Raw genomic sequence first — 21,208 nt, 5'->3', positions numbered from 1 at the left:
TAACTGAAGCGGCCATTAATGTTTAATTGCATTTTTTGACAAACATATTGCTCGAATTTAATGTTTAATTGAAAAAAGGCAAAACTTTGTATGAAATTATTCAGTACAAGTTTGTTTTCACAAAATCATCGATTCTATTGCCATTTACCCATAGATTGAAATATTAAAAATAGTTTTGAAAATTACCATTTTTTTTCTTTTTCTGAATTTATAACATTTTTCAAATTTTAATTAAAAAACACTTAATTGATTCTTTCTGCTCAAAATCAAAAAAATATCCAAAGAATTCTGAAAATCCGAATTTGAAATCGTTTTAATAGAGAAAAACATAACTCTTAGGCAACAGTTTTGTAATTATAGTAACCTATCTTTTAAAACCTTAAAAAAAAGTGAAGACTACTTGTTGAGATATTTTGAAAACTTCTTTGTCTATCTATCTATCAAGCTCTTAATATGTTCAAGCCATTCTGCTCGTATTAGCATTTTGATAACGAATCTTCAATTTATAACAGTGGTTCAGATCACAAAATTAAGTGGAAAATGAATTTTCTGAAAATTGTAAAGTTGTGGAGCTTTGGTGCCTTCAAAAGTGCTACTGAAAATTAAAATAGGCAACGATTAGGATAATATAAGTTTTCAAGAATATTTCTGTGATTTTTTTGTCTTCTAGAAAATTGTTAAATTTGCCAATCCTAGCAACTTTATCGAAGAAACCAAAATTTTATCTCACAATCTACACCTTCTACGACCAAATATAGAGAATGCATCTGAGCTAACCTTCAAAAACCAATAAAAATAAGCATTTTAATTTGGACTTAACCAGGGGTGACCAAAGTATGCCAAATGTGGGTGATTTTTTGTGGCCCATGAACCCATTTTTAATGATCATGTAAGTTGGCCCGTTAACCATACGTACAGTATTTTTTTTTAATGAATGTTTTATTTTTTGTAAACATAAAACTAATGATTTATAAATAACAAGCCTTACCCGACAAACTTCGTTCTGCCTTTTTTTCGTTGTTGACGTTTTTAACTTTTTTGCGTATTCAGCCTCCTGTGATCAAAATTTGATATTACGTAACTTTTCCCATACAATCTGCTGATTTTCCGGAATCGGTTCCAGAGTGGCCAAAGTTGTAACTTTTTGGCGTAAGAACCTTCCTTGAACATATACGAACCCAACGCAACAAAAAGCACCTCGATCCGACGTTCCGTGTTGAATTGATTCGCGTTCGAATAAAACCGTCGAAATTATTTATATGTATAGATTATATTGATGCCGATTACACGACACAAATATTTTGTTCAAAAATTTATCAACATAACAATTTTACACGTCACTCACATTCAAAGTGAAAGTAGTTGATTTCATCAAAATTTTCATCAAACGTTTTTGGAAATGTGTTATAAAACGTTTTAATTTGACTACAGTAGAAAACTGTAATAATAGTAAAAATATAAGTAGTCCATATTACACAGAAAAAATTCAATTCCCGTAATCGTGAAAAAAGTTAACGAATGTGAGATCCACGAAGGAATTTATTCATGAGTATGGTGCATTTGCACTATAAACGTGAATATATTCCTTCGTGGTTCTCACAATCGTGAACTTTATTCGCGGTTTCGAGAATTGTTTTTTTTTTTTTTCTGTGTAATTACAAGTTGTAACGCTCCAATTTTTTATGGACTGTACCTCAAACTTATTCTTCCGAAGCCTTTGACCTCAGGATTCGAACTCATTACATTTGGATAACAAATTTGAGTGACTAAACAAAATTGATGTTTTTTTAACTTGAAGAAAAAAATGTTGAAAATATTTTCAGAAGGATTAGTTGCACTTGATTTAAAAATAAAATTTTGCCTTTGCATACATTTTTCAAATTATTTGGCGCCCCTTACAAATTCTATTTGAAATACATATTTTCTGCGGCCCTAACATTTGTCAATGCTTGTTGTGGCATAAGCATTGTAATGAAAAGCTTATGAATTTTAAAAAAAAATTGCTTGTTGTTTTGGTTTTGTTGAACACAATAATATTTGAAATCAATTGATTTATGTCTTTTTGAACAAAACTTTCGAAAAATAGTAATTTTCTATTTTCTTATATTTAAATGACAAAAATGAAAAAAAAAACCTGCAATTTCTGAAAATTCTGATTGATAGAAGAATTTTTTAAAGCAATATGAATGAATTGTAATAAAGTGATATTTTTTTTTCAAATAAACATTTTTTTACTTTTGGCCCGCATGCTCATGCTTCAAATTTTGTCCGCCATTCGAAAACTTTGGGTACTCCTGGATATAAAGGTCAAATGTTACAGCCATTTTAAGGTGAAAAGATGCAAATTTTAAACTCAAATATATCTAAAAAGGCCAGGTTGCATTCGAGAGAGGAGCTCTAGCACAACAAACGCTGAAAAAATATCAGGGGTATTTTTCTTTAAACACGAGATATCTTCATTTGAAAATGTCTTATTTTCAAGGGAAAAGTGTACGGGACCACCCTAACAAAACAGATATAATGATCGAACCAAATATGCTTATCAAATATGGGCCACACGGAAAATATGCATCTGGACATTGAGCTTTTTTGTTTGTTTGTGCGCAGAAAACAACCGTTTTGGAAAAAAAAAACCAAGGTCAACTAAGATCTAGTCTCAAAAAGTATTGACAGAGTTGTCAAATCTACGATCTCTTAGACTCGTTTGTAAGGACTTTCGCTTACCTCACCAACGATAGGTCGGATGATGGATACGGACATAGTTTTCGTACAAATAAATGAGATCCGGCTTCATAAAACTACATTAATATCACGTAACTGGTCATTACTTGAGACAGGGTTGCCAGATCTTCGATATTTTGGAAAAAAAGAAAAAAATAACTTAGAGATTCTAAGACGCCTGAATAATTTCTACGCATGTTGGCTTATTTTTTGCCATCGTTACATTTCCAATCTTGTGATTGCAACAATTTACCTAGAATCGCAAACAAGTACGCACTTCTCCTTCTTCAATCCTAACAAATTACATTGTCCCAGCCTATTAGCACCATGTCAAACGTCAAATCACACCACCATTTCTCTTGCGCCCAAAAGGGCCCTCAAGTGCACGGGGCGCGCCATAATTTGTCGCCTCGCCTTTCATCATTCGAATCATTCATTCCGACGAAATCCGTCCGTCCGTGTTTCGAGCGAGGGAGACCACGTGGCACCACGTGTATGAAATTGCACCGTGCGTTGCAGGTGGCACCACCTAGTGACGCCGAATTCAAAGCTAATCCTTCTTCTTCTTCTTCTTCTCCTCGTTCCAGCATGACGTCCCAGCGGGCAAACATGCCTTCATCGTGATTAGCCAGCCCAAGGGCAATCTGGTGTGGATCTCGACGGAGGCGTCCGCGGCCGGAAGTGGCCCCACGGGTTCCGGTGGAGGGGGTGGTGGTGCCGGTGGGGGAGGCGGAGGAGGTGGCGGCTCGAGCAGTTCTACCAACGACAAGGACAAGTACAAACCTCGGCTGCACACGTGGAATGAGTGCGACAGCGTGCAGGTACGTGGGCTGGTTCCGTGGAACTACATGCTCTGCTCGGGCTTTTTTTTATTTCTGTTTTATTTCCTGAGCGTGAAAAAAAAGATAGACGACCTTCCACTTTACAAGTAGACTTTTCCTGGTGTGTGATTTTTTTGTATCGTCGGTTTTTTTGTTTTGATTTTTTGTCCCATTTGTAACCGTATTCCACTGTGCCTCTGCTTTTTTAATTTTGAAGCATTTTTTTTTGTTATTGTAAACTAGCTTTACACTGCGTGCGTCATTTGACAAACAAACCATTGGACACCTTGCTGACGGAAACTGACGTAGTGACACAAATTAAACGTTGTAATGAATCTGGGGTGAATCGGGACAGACATGTTTTTACAATATATTTTGATATTTTTGATTGATTTTGAAGAGACAACAACAGAACAGCAAAAGTATTACATCGATATCCAAATTTAAGGCTTTTAAGAACTCTGAACCCTGCTGTTCCTATTCAGACTAAAGTTCCGATTCACCTCAGTTGACGGTACCGTATGTGTGGGTTACATTGTGTCAAAACGATGCATTCGTCAATATCTAAGAATCTTCTAACTCTGGCCCGCGACAACTAGCGAAATTATTGTAATGGCTGGCCCTTAGGTGACATTTTTTGCAAAAAGTTTCACGGGTAGTTCTGGGGGCCTTCCCTATGACCAAAGAAGCTATTTTGTGTCATTGGTTCACCCATACAAGTCTCCATACAATTTTGGCAGCTGTCCATACAGAATCTGTACGTAAAAATTTAAACAGCTGTAAATTTTTGAGTGAATATTCAGATCAATTGGTGTCTTCGGCAAAATTGTAGGTATTGTTGAGGACTATTGGGAAAAAAAATTACCATTTTTTCACAAAAACTCAATTTCCCAATATACGTATTTTTTGATTTTCGAGATTTTTTGATATGTTTTAGAGGACAAAAACCCGCAACTTTTGAGCTATAGAGAAGTATTGTCAAAAAATCTGCCGCCGAGTTATGATTTTTTCTAAAAAATAGTGTTACAGCTGTTTAAATATTTACGTACAGATTTTGTATAGAGCCAATTGTATGGAGACTTGTATGGGTGAACCAATGCCACAAATTAGCTTCTTTGGTCATAGGGAAGGCCCCCACAAAGTTTGAGCCAAATCAAAAAATACAAATAATATCCATTTCCGGTTTTGGTAGAGAGTTGCTCAGATGTATTTTAAGATTTGACCTTGTATGAAAATCGATAAAACATTTTTTCGGGTACCGTAAAACGGGGTGACTTTGATAGGTTTGAGATTTTTCCGCAAAATGAAGATTAGAAATTAAATACTTACGAAATGGCAAGGAATCATACTGACCGTGGGAGAGAAGTGTTCAATGTACTTCTAGAAGATGTTTTCATAAAATTTTCAAAAGTTTATAAAGTTAGTTACCAATAATTAAGAAAATGTTGATGAATAGCATTATTTTTATGTTCTCAAGGTGTTATATTTTTCTCAATGTCCATGATTTCAAATCGGAAAACAGAATGCAGTTTCGGATTCTTTGAAAATATTCCATTATGAAAATGTAAAATATGCTTGTAAACAATAAATATTATGTGTTTTTGAAACACAATTTAAAAAAATCTTCAATTTTTAGAAGAGCAAATTTCACACAAAATTTGATAACTTTTGATTCGGTTTATAATGCAATATTAATTGACGAATTTATAAGCACAATTCCGACCTTTGAACAATTTTACGTAAAATTTATACGTGTTTGTAAAAAAGTTTATAAACTTAATAAACTAAATATAAATATTTTTTCTTTAAAACTTTATCAGTAACCTTATTGATGGTACATTAGACGTAAAAAATAAAATTTGAACAGTCTTGAGAAAAACCTTACCAGCTGAAAAATATTCAAAAAATAAATTGAAATCCTATCAATGTCACCCCGGTTTACGGTTTAAGTAGTTGTCTTGAGGGATCAAAACATAGCCCTGGTATTAATTACAGGAAAATTGGCATTTTTGCATGCAGAATCGACCTCTAAATGTTCAGAATGATCCGTGAAACATTTAGCATAACGGATTACGCGACTAGTCGCATAATAAAACAAAAAACAATATCAGAAAACATTTACAATCATTTCAACATTCAATATTTTTAATGAAGATAAATTTAATCTCTCTTCTATATAATTTTCCGAAAAAAAAATTAGGGGTCAAACATACTTTCTGTTTAACATTAAATTTTTAATGAAAAAGGTTTTTTACAATTCATTGTTAAACGTTTATTCTTGTTTTTTATCTTTTAACAAATTTTAAATGCGTTTACTTTAAATTGAAGCTTATCTTTCTAAGTAATTTTAATTACTTAATTGACATAAATAAATATTTTTAAATAAATGATTAAGTCAACTATGTGTAGTTCTCAGATTTTTTTTAAGAGCCATCGATAAATAAAATATTGCTAGAAAATAGGTTTTAAAATTTTAAGCAACTTCATCATTTTGAAATAAAGGACGGTTGCACCGATGATTCTAATTCTAATTAAAAAAATGTGTCAAGCAAAAATAAAATTTTAAACGATCTATAAAATTCTAACTGTTTGAACTTTGTTAACATTTTGAGTAGGTTTGAGGTCATGTAAAAATATTTTGTAATATTGATATAAAAATGCGCAGTACCGCAAAAATTGTGTTTTTTTATGTTTTATCTTAAAGTAGGTTTATTGTAAACTAATATTTTCAAAACAATATAAATCAGATCTTGAAGAAACTTGTTTTTTTTGTGGTTTATCCCCTGGATATGAGTCGAGGGACATAAACATTAAAATTATTAGCTTTGGCCTAAGAAGATTTGGTTACTAATATCAAGGTATTTCATTGAAATTAACGGTTAAATAGCAATATGAAGCGGCAAAATGTTTCCCTAACCGTTCCAATCGAGTATAATTTAATCATTTTAAAATATTTTTGGTAGAAAAAACTATGTTTAAAAACACAAACTTTGTGCAACTATTAAAATAATTATTTTCGAAATGGGGAATCTCTCTTCAACGCCAAATTACGTTAAACTAAAGCTCTAAATGGACATGCAAAATTTGATAAAATAACGAATCTGAGTTTTGAAATCTTCAAGCCTTTCTGTAAGTTTTTTGAAAACTTTTTCTTACTTTTGTCTATTCCATAGTTATAAATAATAATTTTCGATTGAATAACGGTGTAAAACACAGCTGAAAGGAACACCAAAACTCTGTTGTGTACCTAAATGAACTCATTGTAACTTGATTATTCACAAATAAAACCGAATTGAATTTAATTTTATTTATTTAATTGAAATCTTCAAGTTCTGATAAATGCTGAGAATTTTAGTGGGATTTATATTTTATCAAATTATGTTGCATTCTCTGAAGAAAAAAAACTTAACTTAAAATAATATTCTTAAGATTCAGCAGTTTAATTTAAATAAATAAATTTTATATGTTTCATTGGTGAAATTGGCTAAACATCAGACGTCAACAAAAAAAAACATGTACAGAGAAACCTCATTTTACGCGGCGGCGTTACGCTTTTTGTTTTGTCGATTTCTCTAAAACCATACAATATTTTTGCAAGCTTCAAACAGCGTTTTGTAGATCTGAACAAAACCTACAAATTGCTATTAAAAGATTTCAAAAATGTTGCGTCTTTCCAGAGAAATCGAAAAATTAGAAAAACGTAACGCACCGCGTAAAAAGAGGTTTCTCTGTATCCAAAATTCAATTTTGTAAAATTTGTTTCATAAAACACTTTTTAAAACTAGTTCAATCAAGCTCTGTAAGGATTTTGATTAAACAAGGCAGTCTAAGACCTGCAGAAGATTGTCAGTCCCGTTTCTCATTGGCTTATATAATTCGTGTAATGCTAAGAACTCGCCGCGCAACCCAATAATATAAATTGTTTTAGAAAGTTGTTCAAAAACACCGTTAAGTTACGTGAAGATGTCACGATAACAACTTTATTCTTGGTGGAAGTAACTTAAGCAACGATTTCGTAAGACTGCAGGTCAGTTGTACTTCCACTGTCTGGCCTCAAAGAACTCGGAAGATGTTTTGGCTATTTCTACTGAGCTTGTCAACAGCGACGAACGGTGCCGCTGCTTCGCACAAGTTTGTTCTAAAGAGTTCAACCGGAGCTCGTCATGAGTGCAGTCAATATTTAGTTCAACCAAATTCTTGCGTCGATCGCTGTGAACTGCTGGTGCAACGCAGTTGGAACGACTCATCCGGAGTCGTGTGGGTTCCGTACGGCCAACACTTTGCTCCAAGCTGCGATGACCACGAGAATGGCGCTCGGACAAGCGCTTGCATTCAGCGTGGTTCTCGAGATATCGCACAGGATGACGTTTGCAGACGAGCTGCAGTTTCGCGCCGCTGTTTCTGCCAGAACTACGGAGAGATAGTTCAGACGGCTCAGCTTGTTCCGCGGACAGAGCTGGAGGTCGCTTCGATCTTGCAGGAGTGCATCGAGTTCCTCCAAGTGTCGCCGGATGAGTTGGACGACTACACCCGGTATAACTTCCAGCTGAACGAGCAGTCCCGTTGTCTGATGCGTTGCGTCATTATCCGGCAGGGACTGTACGACGACGAACGGGGTCCCAACCTGGACCGGATGTACGTTCAGTGTGGTGGCTATGACGTTCCGGAAGATGAGTTCAAAGAAAGTGCTCGGAAGTGTATCGACCGGTTGACGGAGGAATTCCGATGTGACAAGTGTGCGCTGGCGGCGCGGATTGTGGCTGAATGTTTTCCGCAGGAGTCGGGACCACTTTTTGCGACCATAGTGGCGGCGAATTTACTCAAGTTTAAGATAAGAAAGACAGTTAAATTCTTCAAGAAAGCGTTCTAGTATATCAATCCATCCAAAGATATATTGAGCACTAAACACGAATTCGTGGTCGATATTTGAGATAGTTCATAGTGGACGAATCGCTTAGATGTCTTCGGTAAAATTGTTCCTTGGGTCAAATATGAGTCACCATTGTCATCCTAATACATGATCATTTTATTAGACAAATCTTTCACCTGTATTATCCAAGTTTTTGCAGTCATTTCAAATCAAATGCCTCTTCCAAAAGCCATAAACTTGTAAAAAAACTTCTGCAATTGACAACTGATAATTGATATTTCGTACCAACATCTAAAAAAAGACCATTTCACCAGCTTCACAGCAGGGCCACAAAATCGATTTTAATTCATTTTTTCTTCAGTTTTGTAGATATATCCCCTTCTCATAATCCCACCCTCTTAGAGTAGAGCGTTATCCCCATTTCAAATAGAATTAGTCCCTTGAATGAAGAAACCACAAAAGACTTTGCGCCCCCGTTTGCGGACGTTTAATTAAACACACCAATCGTAAATATGAGTGTGAGTGTGTGTGTTCGTTCGCCCTGTTCTCCATTATTATCCTCTTATCGTATCGATCGTTTCTTTTTTGTCTTTCGCCTCTCTTTTTATCTCTGCCTTCGACCAAAACGAAAAAAAATGAAACAAAAAAAAATCCTCTAACGACCATAAACAAAAACGAAAAAAATAACAACTGAAACAGGACAGTACAAATCCCAAGTGGAAATCCACGGTAAATTTTACTTGCTCTGAACGTTTCTTAGAAGAAAAATCAAAACAAATCATAAAAAAAAACTCTCTTTCACTGTTATGAAACTATTCTCTTTTTTGCACTCTTTAGCTCTTGTAGTTGATTACTTTTAGACTCACTGACAATGCGTAAACTCTCGTAGCTCGTAGCTCGTTTTAGTTGATTGTTTGAACATGTTCATTTGGTTATGGTAGTGAAATTTATCACCAAAAGGTTGTTAAAACTCTTTTCGGTAGGTTTTATGTCACATTTTAGTGAGATTTGTTGAAGAATTTGATATTTGTTTTCTTTTTGACAAATTTTAACAAAAAAAACAATTTTTCGTGAATATTTTGGCGTTAAAAGATTATAATTTCCAAAACAGCTGTTCTCTATTTCTAGTCGAAATGTTAATGCCGTATTTATTAAAATTACTTATAAAAAAAATAAATAATTTTTAAGTGACACATTAAATCGTTTAAAACAACAACAAAAGTCTAAATAACAATTTAACGAAAACGGGTCTCTCTGTCAACTCACACAGAACTTTCCCCAACCCTCATCGATTTTCGCGAAACTTTCAGCTACAGTAAGGTAGCGCCATCCGAGAGTATGAAGATATGGTACCGTCAGTGGAATCACATTAAACATCGAAATATTTCTAAACCAGCCAAAACATGTTGAAATCATCATTAACGCAGAAAAAAATGAATTTTCTATTGTTTTTGTTTGATATTTTTTCAAACACATTTCTGAAAAAAATACACCGAAAGAAAAATACACGCCACTTCTATGAGATTTTTCAAATTTTAAGTTTAAAAATTAAATTCAAAGGTGATATTACGATTTGACTCGTTTTAATATTTATTTACTATCCAGGATTCTACACATCCTCACAATTGAAATGCTGTTACAGTCATGCCTCAGTTCAGCACCGCATATGGGGGATGCAAAACCGAGGCGTGCATAACCGAGGCACAGAGCTTATGGGATTTTGGCTATTTGGGAGACATTGGCTTTAATCGTACGAAAAATCATGCAAACATAAAAAATATAGTGTTTTGGAATCGGGATGATGTCAGCTATCCATTAAAATTATTATTTCATGAAAGTTTTCACAAAAATACGTATTTTTCCTGTATTTCGAAAATGCATTTTTTTTCTCTAAAGAAACCAAAAATATATTGTTATTGCAATATGGGTATCAAATGATCAGGTTTTTTCATACATTTTGGATGTAACAACAACATTTTTTGAAAATACTCCAAATTTTCACAAAACTACGTCTTTTCGAAAAAATACTCAAAATTTCAATTTTTACAATATGGATATCAAACGATCGGGATTATTTCATACATTTTTTAACAACATTTTTTGAAAATACTCAAAATTTTCACAAAACTACGAATTTTCGAATAAAATACTCAAATTTCCATTTTTACAATGTGGGTATCGAACGATCGGGATTTTTTCATACATTTCGAATGTAATAACAATATTTTTTGAAAATACTCTAAATTTTCACAAAACTACGTATTTCCGAAAAAATACTCAAAATTTCAGTTTTTAACAATGGGGGGTCAAAAGATCGGTATTTTTTCATACATTTCGAATGTAATTACAATATTTTTTTGAAAATACTTAACATTTTCACAAAACTACGTATTTTTGATTTTTTTCAAAATTTCAGTTTTTACAATATGGGTATCAAATATTCGGGATTTTTTCATACATTCCGAATGTAATAACAACATTTTTTGAAAATACTCCAAATTTTCACAAAACTACGTATTTTGAAAAAAAAACTCAAAATTTCCGTTTTTACAATGTGGGTATCAAACGATCGGGATTTTTTCATAAATTTCGAATGTAATAACAATATTTTTGTAAAATACTCAAAATTTTCACAAAACTACGTATTTTCGAAAAAATAATCAAAATTTCCTTTTATACAAAGTATCAAACGATCGGGATTTTCCATACATTTCGAATGTAATAACAATTTTTTTTTGAAAATACCAAAAAAAATCACAAAACTAAGCATTTTCGAAAAAAAAATACTCTAAATTTCCGTTTTTACAATGTGGGTATCAAAATTCTTTGTGCAAATATGAGTATTCGGCGCCGTCGCTCCGTGCCATACTTTCATACACTTACAGTATGTAAAAAAAGTATTTACACCCCTTGGGCACTATGCACATTTTGTGATGAAACATGTAAAAAATTTAAAGTTTGACAGGAACCTAGTACTACGTTTTGTTCAGAAACTCATGCCAAACATTTTGCTACAAAAAGCTCATGAAAAGATGATTTCTATAAAAAGTTATATAACAAATACTATTACGAAAATAAAAAAGGTGCAAAAAAAGTTTGTACACCTTTCGAAAAATTAACATAAATAATGTTATTTGTTGACAAATCACCATAAATCCAGTCTCCCAACTCCAAATAGGCATCCTTGACTGATTAAAAAAATAATTTGGATTGAATATAAAGTTTACTAACTACTTAGTATAAAAGTTTATATAACTCTGGAAATTCTATATAAAACTTATCTAAACTTAATTTTGCAAACTTTTAATTCAAATAAATGTCAATTAATTACCATAGAATTGCTAAATAAACATTTTGGAGTGGGTATAACACCGTTTTGGGGGTATTTGTATCGATAGAATAGATTTTTCGTTGGAATTTCGTACCAACCCGGAATTACGTCGTCGGAAAATCCGCCGGCATCTGAACCGGTCCTCAATTCACAAGTCAACCTATGTGGCATCAGAAAGGGCATAAAATTTCCGATCTTTTGATACCCATACATCCAGGTTTTCTATAAAACCCACGTTTTTAAATACCTAAGCAAAAACGTTGTTATGGTTTCGTTTGAGCAACCTGCCAAAAATGTATGGAATTTCGTAATTTTTGTTCTCGTGGATCAAACTTACTTTTTGCCCAGGTATTTAAAAACGTAGGTTTTAAAGAAAACCTAGATGTATGGGTATCAAAAGATCGGAAATTTTATGCCCTTTCCGATTCCACATAGGTTGACTTGTGAATCGTGGACCGGTTCGGATGCCGGCGGATTTTCCTACGACGTAATTCCGGGTTGGTACGAAATTCCAACGAAAAATCTATTCTATCGATACAAATACCCCCAAAACGGTGTTATACCCACTCCAAAATGTTTATTTAGCAATTCTATGGTAATATATTGACATTTAGTTGAATTAAAAGTTTGCAGAATTAAGTTTAGATAAGTTTTATATAGAATTTCCAGAGTTATATAAACTTTTATACTAAGTAGTTAGTAAACTTTATATTCAATCCAAATTATTTTTTTAATCAGTCAAGGATGCCTATTTGGAGTTGGGAGACTGGATTTATGGTGATTTGTCAACAAATAACATTATTTATGTTAATTTTTCGAAAGGTGTACAAACTTTTTTTGCACCTTTTTTATTTTCGTAATAGTATTTGTTATATAACTTTTTATAGAAATCATCTTTTCATGAGCTTTTTGTAGCAAAATGTTTGGCATGAGTTTCTGAACAAAACGTAGTACTAGGTTCCTGTCAAACTTTAAATTTTTTACATGTTTCATCACAAAATGTGCATAGTGCCCAAGGGGTGTAAATACTTTTTTTACATACTGTAGGAGCCCAGGGCGGCGAAGTCCTTGTAGATAAAAAGGAAGACACTAGTGGTTGGTACTAGCAATGGTGGCCGACAGCTATAAAGTCAACTTCGTTCGTATCAAACGATCGGTATTTTTTCATACACTTCATATTGTAAAAACTGAAATTTTGAAAAGTTTCACAAAAATACGTAATTTTGTAAAAAATTTGAGCATTTTCAAAAAATATTGTTAGGCCGATGCAAATACTTAAAAAAGTTTTTGTCCCTCGGCCCTGGCCGAAATCAAGGGGGGGGGCAAAAAAATAAAAAAAAATAAAAATTTAAATAACAAGCCATAGTCTTCACATTTAAATGAAAAAAGTGTTTTAGAATGCATTTTACACTAGTTCAGTTGTTTTGCAATCATTAGTTTTCAAAAAATCTAAGATCTGACAAAAACAAAAATTGCATCGAAAAAAAATTGCATCGAAAATTTCCATAAAATCTTAAGATTTTTTAATAAACCCAAACATGCTAAAAATGTTTTTAAACGCAGGAGAATGTATTTTAATTTGATTTCAGCTGGTTGCACTTGAATTTTCATTGAAATGTTGAAGTTTATTGTAAAAATATTTTTTTTTGCCCCCTGATTTTTCGGGCCAATTTTAAAGGGGGGGGTGACAAAAACTTTAAAAAATATTTGTACCAGCCTTATTACATTCGAAATTTATGAAAAAATCCCGATCGTTTGATACCCACATTGTAAAAACTGAAATTTTGAGAAGTTTTTCAAAAAATACGTAGTTTTGTGAAAATTGTTAGTATTTTCAAAAAATATTGATATTGCATTCGAATTGTATGAAAAAATCCCGATCGTTTGATACCCACATTGTAAAAACAGAAATTTTTAGTATTTTTTTCGAAAATACGTAGTTTTGTGAAATTTTTTAGTATTTTCAAAAAATGTTGTTATTACATTCGAAATGTATGAAAAAATCCCGATCGTTTGATACCCACGTTGTGAAAACGGAAATTTTGAGTAATTTTTTTCGAAAATACGTAGTTTTGTGAAAATTTTGAGTATTTTCAAAAAATGTTGTTATTACATTCGAAATGTTTGAAAAATCCCGATCGTTTGATACCAACATTGTAAAAACGGAAATTTCGAGTATTTTTTCGGAAATACGTAGTTTTGTGAAAATTTTGAGTATTTTCAAAAAATATTATTATTACATTCGAAATGTATTAAAAAGTCCTGATCGTTTGATACCCATATTGTAAAAATTGAAATTTTGAGTATTTTTTTTTCTCGAAAAAACGTAGTTTTGTGAAAATTTGGAGTATTTTCTATAAATGGTGTTATTACATCCGAAATGTATAAAACCTGATCATTTGATACCCATATTGCAATAATTATATATTTTTGGATTCTTTAGAGAAAAAAATGCATTTTCGAAATACAGGAAAAATATGTATTTTTGAGAAAATTTTCATGAAATAATAATTTTAATGAATAACTGATATCATCCCGATTCATGATTTTTCATACGATTAAAGCCAATGTCTCCCATATAGCCAAAAACCAATAAGCTCTGTGCTTCAGTTAAGCACAGGGCCGTGCTTAACCGAGGCAGCTGAACGGTGCAAAACCGGGGCAGTGCAAAACCGAGACGTGCAAAACCGAGGCATGACTGTATAAGCAAACTTATGGGAAATTGGACGAGCTTTTCGGTAAAAATATTATCGAGACTGAAAAATCAAGTCTGTCATATAGAAATTGCCAAAAACCACCAAACAACCTATTTTTTCACCATATTTTTTTTAATACCGTTGTATCTTTACAAGGATTGGACATAGGACAATGGTCAATAAGGAGACTTTTATATAAAATTATCTGGGAAATCGATTCTCACTGTCTGTTTTTGAAAATTTTGACGTTTAGACCACTTTTCAAAAAAACAGTTTTAGTAAATATTTTGTATTTTTTCAGGAGAGACATAACATCCTGAATTTTTTGTGAGCCTTTTTTGTAATATTTTTGAACAAAAAAAAACTTGACATCACCTTTGAATTTAATTTTTAAACTTAAAATTTGGAAAATCTCATAGAAGTGGCGTGTTTTTTCTTTTAGTGTATTTTTTTCAGAAAGTCCGTACAATTTCCTTCAAGTTTGTCTATGGGTACTTTTTGATACGATGCAACGGTTTTGAGTTACAGCAATTTTTAAATTACAAAATACAAAAATATTCAATAACATACACCCTTCTCAAGTGGGTAATTCTCCGCCAACTCACACAGCAGTTGCCCCGACCCCTCTTCGATTTGCGTGAAACTTTGTCCTAAGGGGTAACTTTTGTCCCTGATCACGAATCCGAGGTCCGTTTTTTGATATCTCGTGACGGAGGGGCGGTACGACCCCTTCCATTTTTGAACATGCGAAAAAAGAGGTGTTTTTCAAAAATTTGCAGCCTGAAACGGTGATGAGATAGAAATCTGGTGTCAAAGGGACTTTTATGTAAAATTAGACGCCCAATTTGATGGCGTACTCAGAATTCCGAAAAAACGTATTTTTCATCGAAAAAAACACTAAAAAAGTTTTAAAAATTCTCCCATTTTCCGTTACTCGACTGTAAAAAATTTTGGAACATGTCATTTTATGGGAAATTTAATGTACTTTTCGAATCTACATTGTCCCAGAAGGGTCATTTTTTCATTTAGAACAAAATTTTTCATTTTAAAATTTCGTGTTTTTTCTAACTTTGCAGGGTTATTTTTTAGAGTGTAACAATGTTCTACAAAGTTGTAGAGCAGACAATTACAAAAATTTTGATATATAGACATAAGGGGTTTGCTTATAAACATCACGAGTTATCGCGATTTTACGAAAAAAAGTTTTGAAAAAGTTGGTCGTCATCGATCATGGCCGTTCATGGTCACTCGCGACAGACACGGACGACGAAACAAAGAGAAACGCAAAAAGTAACTTTTTCAAAACTTTTTTTCGTAAAATCGCGATAACTTGTGATGTTTATAAGCAAACCCCTTATGTCTATATATCAAAATTTTTGTAATTGTCTGCTCTACAACTTTGTAGAACATTGTTACACTCTAAAAAATAACCCTGCAAAGTTAGAAAAAACACGAAATTTTAAAATGAAAAATTTTGTTCTAAATGAAAAAATGACCCTTCTGGGACAATGTAGATTCGAAAAGTACATTAAATTTCCCATAAAATGACATGTTCCAAAATTTTTTACAGTCGAGTAACGGAAAATGGGAGAATTTTTAAAACTTTTTTAGTGTTTTTTTCGATGAAAAATACGTTTTTTCGGAATTCTGAGTACGCCATCAAATCGGGCGTCTAATTTTACATAAAAGTCCCTTTGACACCAGATTTCTATCTCATCACCGTTTCAGGCTGCAAATTTTTGAAAAACACCTCTTTTTTCGCATGTTCAAAAATGGAAGGGGTCGTACCGCCCCTCCGTCACGAGATATCAAAAAACGGACCTCGGATTCGTGATCAGGGACAAAAGTTACCCCTTAGGACAAAGTTTCACGCAAATCGAAGAGGGGTCGGGGCAACTTTTCCCGATTTCGTGTGAGTTGGTAGAGAATTACCCAAGTACAATTGGCTCCATATACACAAAAATGGCTTGTATAGGCCTAGGATAACATGTCTATAAAGTTTCATTGAAATCTGAGAGGGTCGGGTACAAAAGTACAAGAAAAATTCCTGATTTGAGCTGGAATTGCTCTATAAAATCATATAAAATTAAAGTAAAGTAAACCAGCAGAAATAAAAAATGCCTTTTTGTGTTCAAAGAAGTTCAAGTTCCATCCGTACTGTAATTCAAATACGTTTTTTTGTGCCAACCATCGAAATTTACTGAACTCGTCCAACCGTGGCGCTACACCAATCAACGATTGGCACCATTTTATCTTGTTGTACCTTTCAAATTGGATGGTTCGATAAAAAATGTAAATGACAAAAACCCTAAAAGTTGTATCTCTGAAAAAAATTAAACAAGCATAAATGGATGAATTTTTCGAAGATTTTTTTTTATTTCAATTTTTTTTTTTTTTCAGAAAACATTTGCCCTGTACACTTTGAAGTGACCACGGTGCTACCATCATTGATTCCATCCAAGCTTTGCACGTTCATTTTAGGCTCTAGCAACAGAAAAAAAAATATTATCCTTCCAAATTCGATTTACTGTCCGCGGGTCCAGCTGATTGGTCGATCAAGCGAAACAGCCAACCGTTGGTGGTCATTCGATTTGTGATGTGTTTCCGGTGCTTTAGAGGATTATATGCAATCCGTTTCCCTGAAAAAATAAATAAAATAAAATAACGGGCAATCAACCGGATGGATATTGAAATTGAAATGAACTGATAAATGGCTTGGTGCTATATTTTTTTTGGGAGGATGTTCATTTCGTGGTTCTGTTTTTTTATGGCTTTTGGAGCAATTTGAATAAATGAGTGCAGCTATGGAAAAAATGGCAATACACTCGTCATTTGATTTGATAAAATTAACCCATAAAGTCATTCCTCCCAAATTTGAAAATAACCTTTCTCCCCGAATTCGAATGCAAGAAAACGACTTGATTCCTTCTTGGAAACCTGCTCTCAGGTAGGATTTTCCCGGAATCTCTCATCCACTTAGCTTTGATTATTATTGCAAAGTTAGGGCGAGCACAGATTTGGCTCCCCATCCGCGACTCCATCCAAACCCTCCAGCAACAAATATTTACAATCTTGCAGGCGGGGAGGTCACAATAATGATTCCTGTTCCAGGAAAAAAGCTCTCAGGCCACCACCTAATAGAGCCGCAGTGAAGCTCATAATTTATTCAGGACGTCCGTTTGCTCGTCCCCTCCAATACGGACACGGGAAAAGGCTTCTTGATGTGGGCTCACGCAACAACAACAAAAAAACTCCTTCTCAAAGGCCATTTATAGGATTAAATACTCACTTTCGAAGGACGGGGCCCATCCTTGGGACCGTTCATTTTGCAGGATTATTAATTGTTTTGGATGACCAAGTTTGCACGGAGAAAAAAGAGTTCCCAAAATCGTGAACACCCGTTCATGAAATTGGGAACCACGAACAAAGTGTTCAAATTCCATGGTACGTTTTGAAAATCGTACCATGGCATTTGAACACTTTGTTCGTGGTTCCCAATTTCATGAACGGGTGTTCACGATTTTTGGAACTCTTTTTTCTCCGTGTGGTGCAAAAGGGACATGGGGAGAACATCCAGGTAAGCTAGCAGGTTTGGTTGAAGGAAGGGTTTGGTTCTTAATTAATGTAATAAATTAAAATTGGGATTTGGGTTTGGACAAGCTTTCTTTACCGCAGCAGTGTTAAATAGGTTAGTAATTTGCTAGGGATTGGGACGGAAGGAAACTTTTATTGAACTCTTGTGTTTTATAATAGTTAGCTGACCCTTTTTGGTATCTGATCATAAAAAAAATCTGTTTAGAAACATAAACAAAGTCACGCTTTTGTGACTCGAGAAAAAAGTCTTCAAAGATTTCGAAAACATGAGATCTAAAAAATAAATAAAAAAATTACATAATTTTCCATCACCATTTTTTTTTTTTCAAACGAATATTACGTTGTCAAACAATTCCTAATTTGTTCACAATTGCAAGAAAAATATTTTCAATTTGTAAATTTTAGAGCCGAGGTATTTTTTTCTAAGCTTCATGTAAAACGAATAAAACGTGCAAACGTAAACGTGAAGCTCCACGCAGATTTAAATTTAAGACTAAAGTGAGTTGACTGATTCTTTTGTTGATTTTTTTCAAGTTTTTAAATTGCATGATAAACTGAAAGACGTTCCACATTCTTTGAATGACTTTTTTACTTTCCTTTTTGTGTTTGAAATACCCCAAATTCGTTAATATTTTGTTAAGAATGAAATGTTTTGAAATTTTGAAGAACTTTTTAAAAAGTGTTACAGGGTTCAACAGTTAAAATTAAAACAAAAACAAAATATTGTGTGCTGAAAAAATAACGATTCTGATCATATTTTAACCAAATAAGTGTATATGAAAAAAATATCTGAATAAATCAAAAAAGTGAAAAAAACACTGATACTTAATTTAGTGGATTGCAATTAGCCGCCGTCGTCCTACGTACGTACGTGCACTTTGTGCCAAATTGAGTTAAGAACGCCTTTTTGAATAGCATCATTGGTGCGCTAGAAGCGGGGACGCGAAATCGTGATTATTCAGGTAAATTTTTTTTATGTGCTTTTGTGTCGCTGTTCGTATGGGGTGAGTGATTGTGGTAATCGAATAATAGCATCATTGGTGCGTTGGAAGTGGAGACGCGAAATCGTGATTATTCAGGTTAATTTTTTGGTGTGCTTTTGTGTCGCTATTCGTATGGGGTGAGTGATTGTGGTAATCGAATAATAGCATGACTTACTGAATTATTTGTGTCTTGAGCGTAATTTTCGTTGAGTAATTGGTGTTTTTTGTGATTTTTTGTGATCTTAATTAATTGTTTTGTGATTTTCAAAGCCCTTCCTATATCATCGTTGATCGGAAGGCACGGCGTTGGGTAAATTGTGTATATTTTTTTCGAATAAGGTTTTATTTTTTATGGTAAAAAAGCCATTTCTATATAATGATCGAAAGACGCACAGACATTTTGGATTAATTAATAGTGGAGTGAAATAATTGTGTGTGAGTGACTTTGTGTGTTAACCAGAAAGACCTTCCCATAGCATCGTTGCTCGGAAGGCTCGCCGACGGGTCTGTTATGAAAGTCCTCCCCATACACGGAGAAAAAAGAGTTCCAAAAATCGTGAACACCCGTTCATGAAATTGGGAACCACGAACAAAGTGTTCAAATGCCATGGTACGATTTTCAAAACGTACCATGGAATTTGAACACTTTGTTCGTGGTTCCCAATTTCATGAACGGGTGTTCACGATTTTGGGAACTCTTTTTTCTCCGTGTAGCATCGTAGCTCGGGAGGCATCGAAAAGCCAATACCTTATCCTACTAACCCAGTGTTTCTCAACCGGTGAGGAATTCCCCCCTGGGGAGGAATTTGGCCATTCTTGGGGGGGAATGAGGATGCAATAGAAAAGTAAAGCCTTTAAACAAGCTTGTAAAAATAATCCATGTCTGAAACTTTCTTTGAAACTATTGAATTGGAAAAAATATTTCAACTATAAAAATAAAAGTCCTTTTAAAAAGGAATGTTTTTTTAACACATTTTTATGAGTTTTTGCTCTATTTTTAAGAGATTGATAAACTCTCCTAAAATTTAAGAGTTCTATGAAAAACTAAATTGAACTTAAAAAAATCTAGAATTTTTTGCATTGAATTTTAGCAGCAGATTTTATATTTTTTTGTGAATTTTCTCATCTCTTTTCAAGTATTTTGATTATCGCCAATTTTACTTTACACGAAAAGATTATTAGATTTTTTTTCAAGGAAACATTTGCATTAATTCAATCAGGAACAGTTAGTTTATAAAAAATACAATTTTGAAAATATCGCTTATAAGTTAAGTTTTTTAACTTTTTAAACGTTTTTTTCACAGCCAAATTATTTAACTATATTTGAAAAAAAATCTCAGGAAGAAAGTTCAAACAGTTTTGGACTGCGGATGGTAGTTTATTTCACAAACCACATATTTTTATGTTTTGCATGATTTTTGTTTTTTTTATTGAATCTCCAGTCTTATGATAACCATTAAATGGTAAATTATGAAATTTGTTTAAAATTTATTCAAAATTTAATGGGGGAATGAAGTTTATGAAAATTATTCAAGGGGGGAATGGAACGAAAAAGGTTGAGAAACACTGTACTAACCCAAAAAAATAATAATCACGTGATGCTTGAAGGAGATGCTGTGGATTCAACGGTCTCAAGCGGTATCAACAAGTATATAGCGAAAACTGTGTGCTTGATGAGTCTGCAACTTCAACTATCGGACTAACATTCCTCCCTTTCGTTGAACTGCAGGCTTCTTGGGAGGGCGCCGGTATTGACTAATAAAGTAGGGATCTTCAGAGGTTAAACAGTGAACGGATGGTTGGCTCCCACTGATCATTTTTGATTCATTGTTTAACTTCAGCTGATCTGTCAATAACGGAGTAGCAGCTCATTGGCAGTCAACCATGATCATGCTCATGCTCATGCAATTGAGTTAAGAACGCCATTTTGTGCAGCTCACAATGCCTCACGTTTTGACCTTTACAGATCCCCAAAATTCGATTTCAATCCTGCGATATTCAATAAAAACCAAAAAAAGCTCAGCAGATTTTTGTCACTTTTAATATGAAAGAAGTTTCAATATTGTCGTGCTATCTTGACACAGCCTGAAACTTGATGTAAGTGCGACAATTGGCCAAAGGGATTGCAGGTCAGAATGCGTTTGACGCACGTACAAGTTAGACTACCGTAAACATTTGTAATTATAACTCGG

The 21,208-nt window shown here is 33.5% G+C and overlaps 1 protein-coding gene across 1 annotated transcript in view; it reads left to right on the top strand.

Annotated features, from left to right (window-relative positions):
* LOC120431970 (general odorant-binding protein 45-like) overlaps positions 1 to 8,654 on the top strand; it is a 14,612-nt gene extending 5,958 nt beyond the window's left edge. Inside the window, exons 2-3 of the mRNA XM_052709919.1 lie at positions 3,309 to 3,542; positions 7,903 to 8,654. Of these exons, the coding sequence (XP_052565879.1) occupies positions 3,309 to 3,542; positions 7,903 to 8,412 (744 nt within the window). The 3' untranslated portion in view covers positions 8,413 to 8,654. The remainder of the gene's footprint in view (positions 1 to 3,308; positions 3,543 to 7,902) is intronic.
* The last annotated feature ends 12,554 nt before the right edge of the window (positions 8,655 to 21,208 follow it).

Source organism: Culex pipiens, chromosome 3, assembly GCF_016801865.2.
Source record: "Culex pipiens pallens isolate TS chromosome 3, TS_CPP_V2, whole genome shotgun sequence".
In the NCBI taxonomy this organism is placed as follows: Eukaryota; Metazoa; Arthropoda; class Insecta; order Diptera; family Culicidae; genus Culex; species Culex pipiens.
The sequence above is the reverse complement of the archived record's forward strand: the minus strand, read 5'-3'. Positions and strand labels throughout refer to the sequence as shown.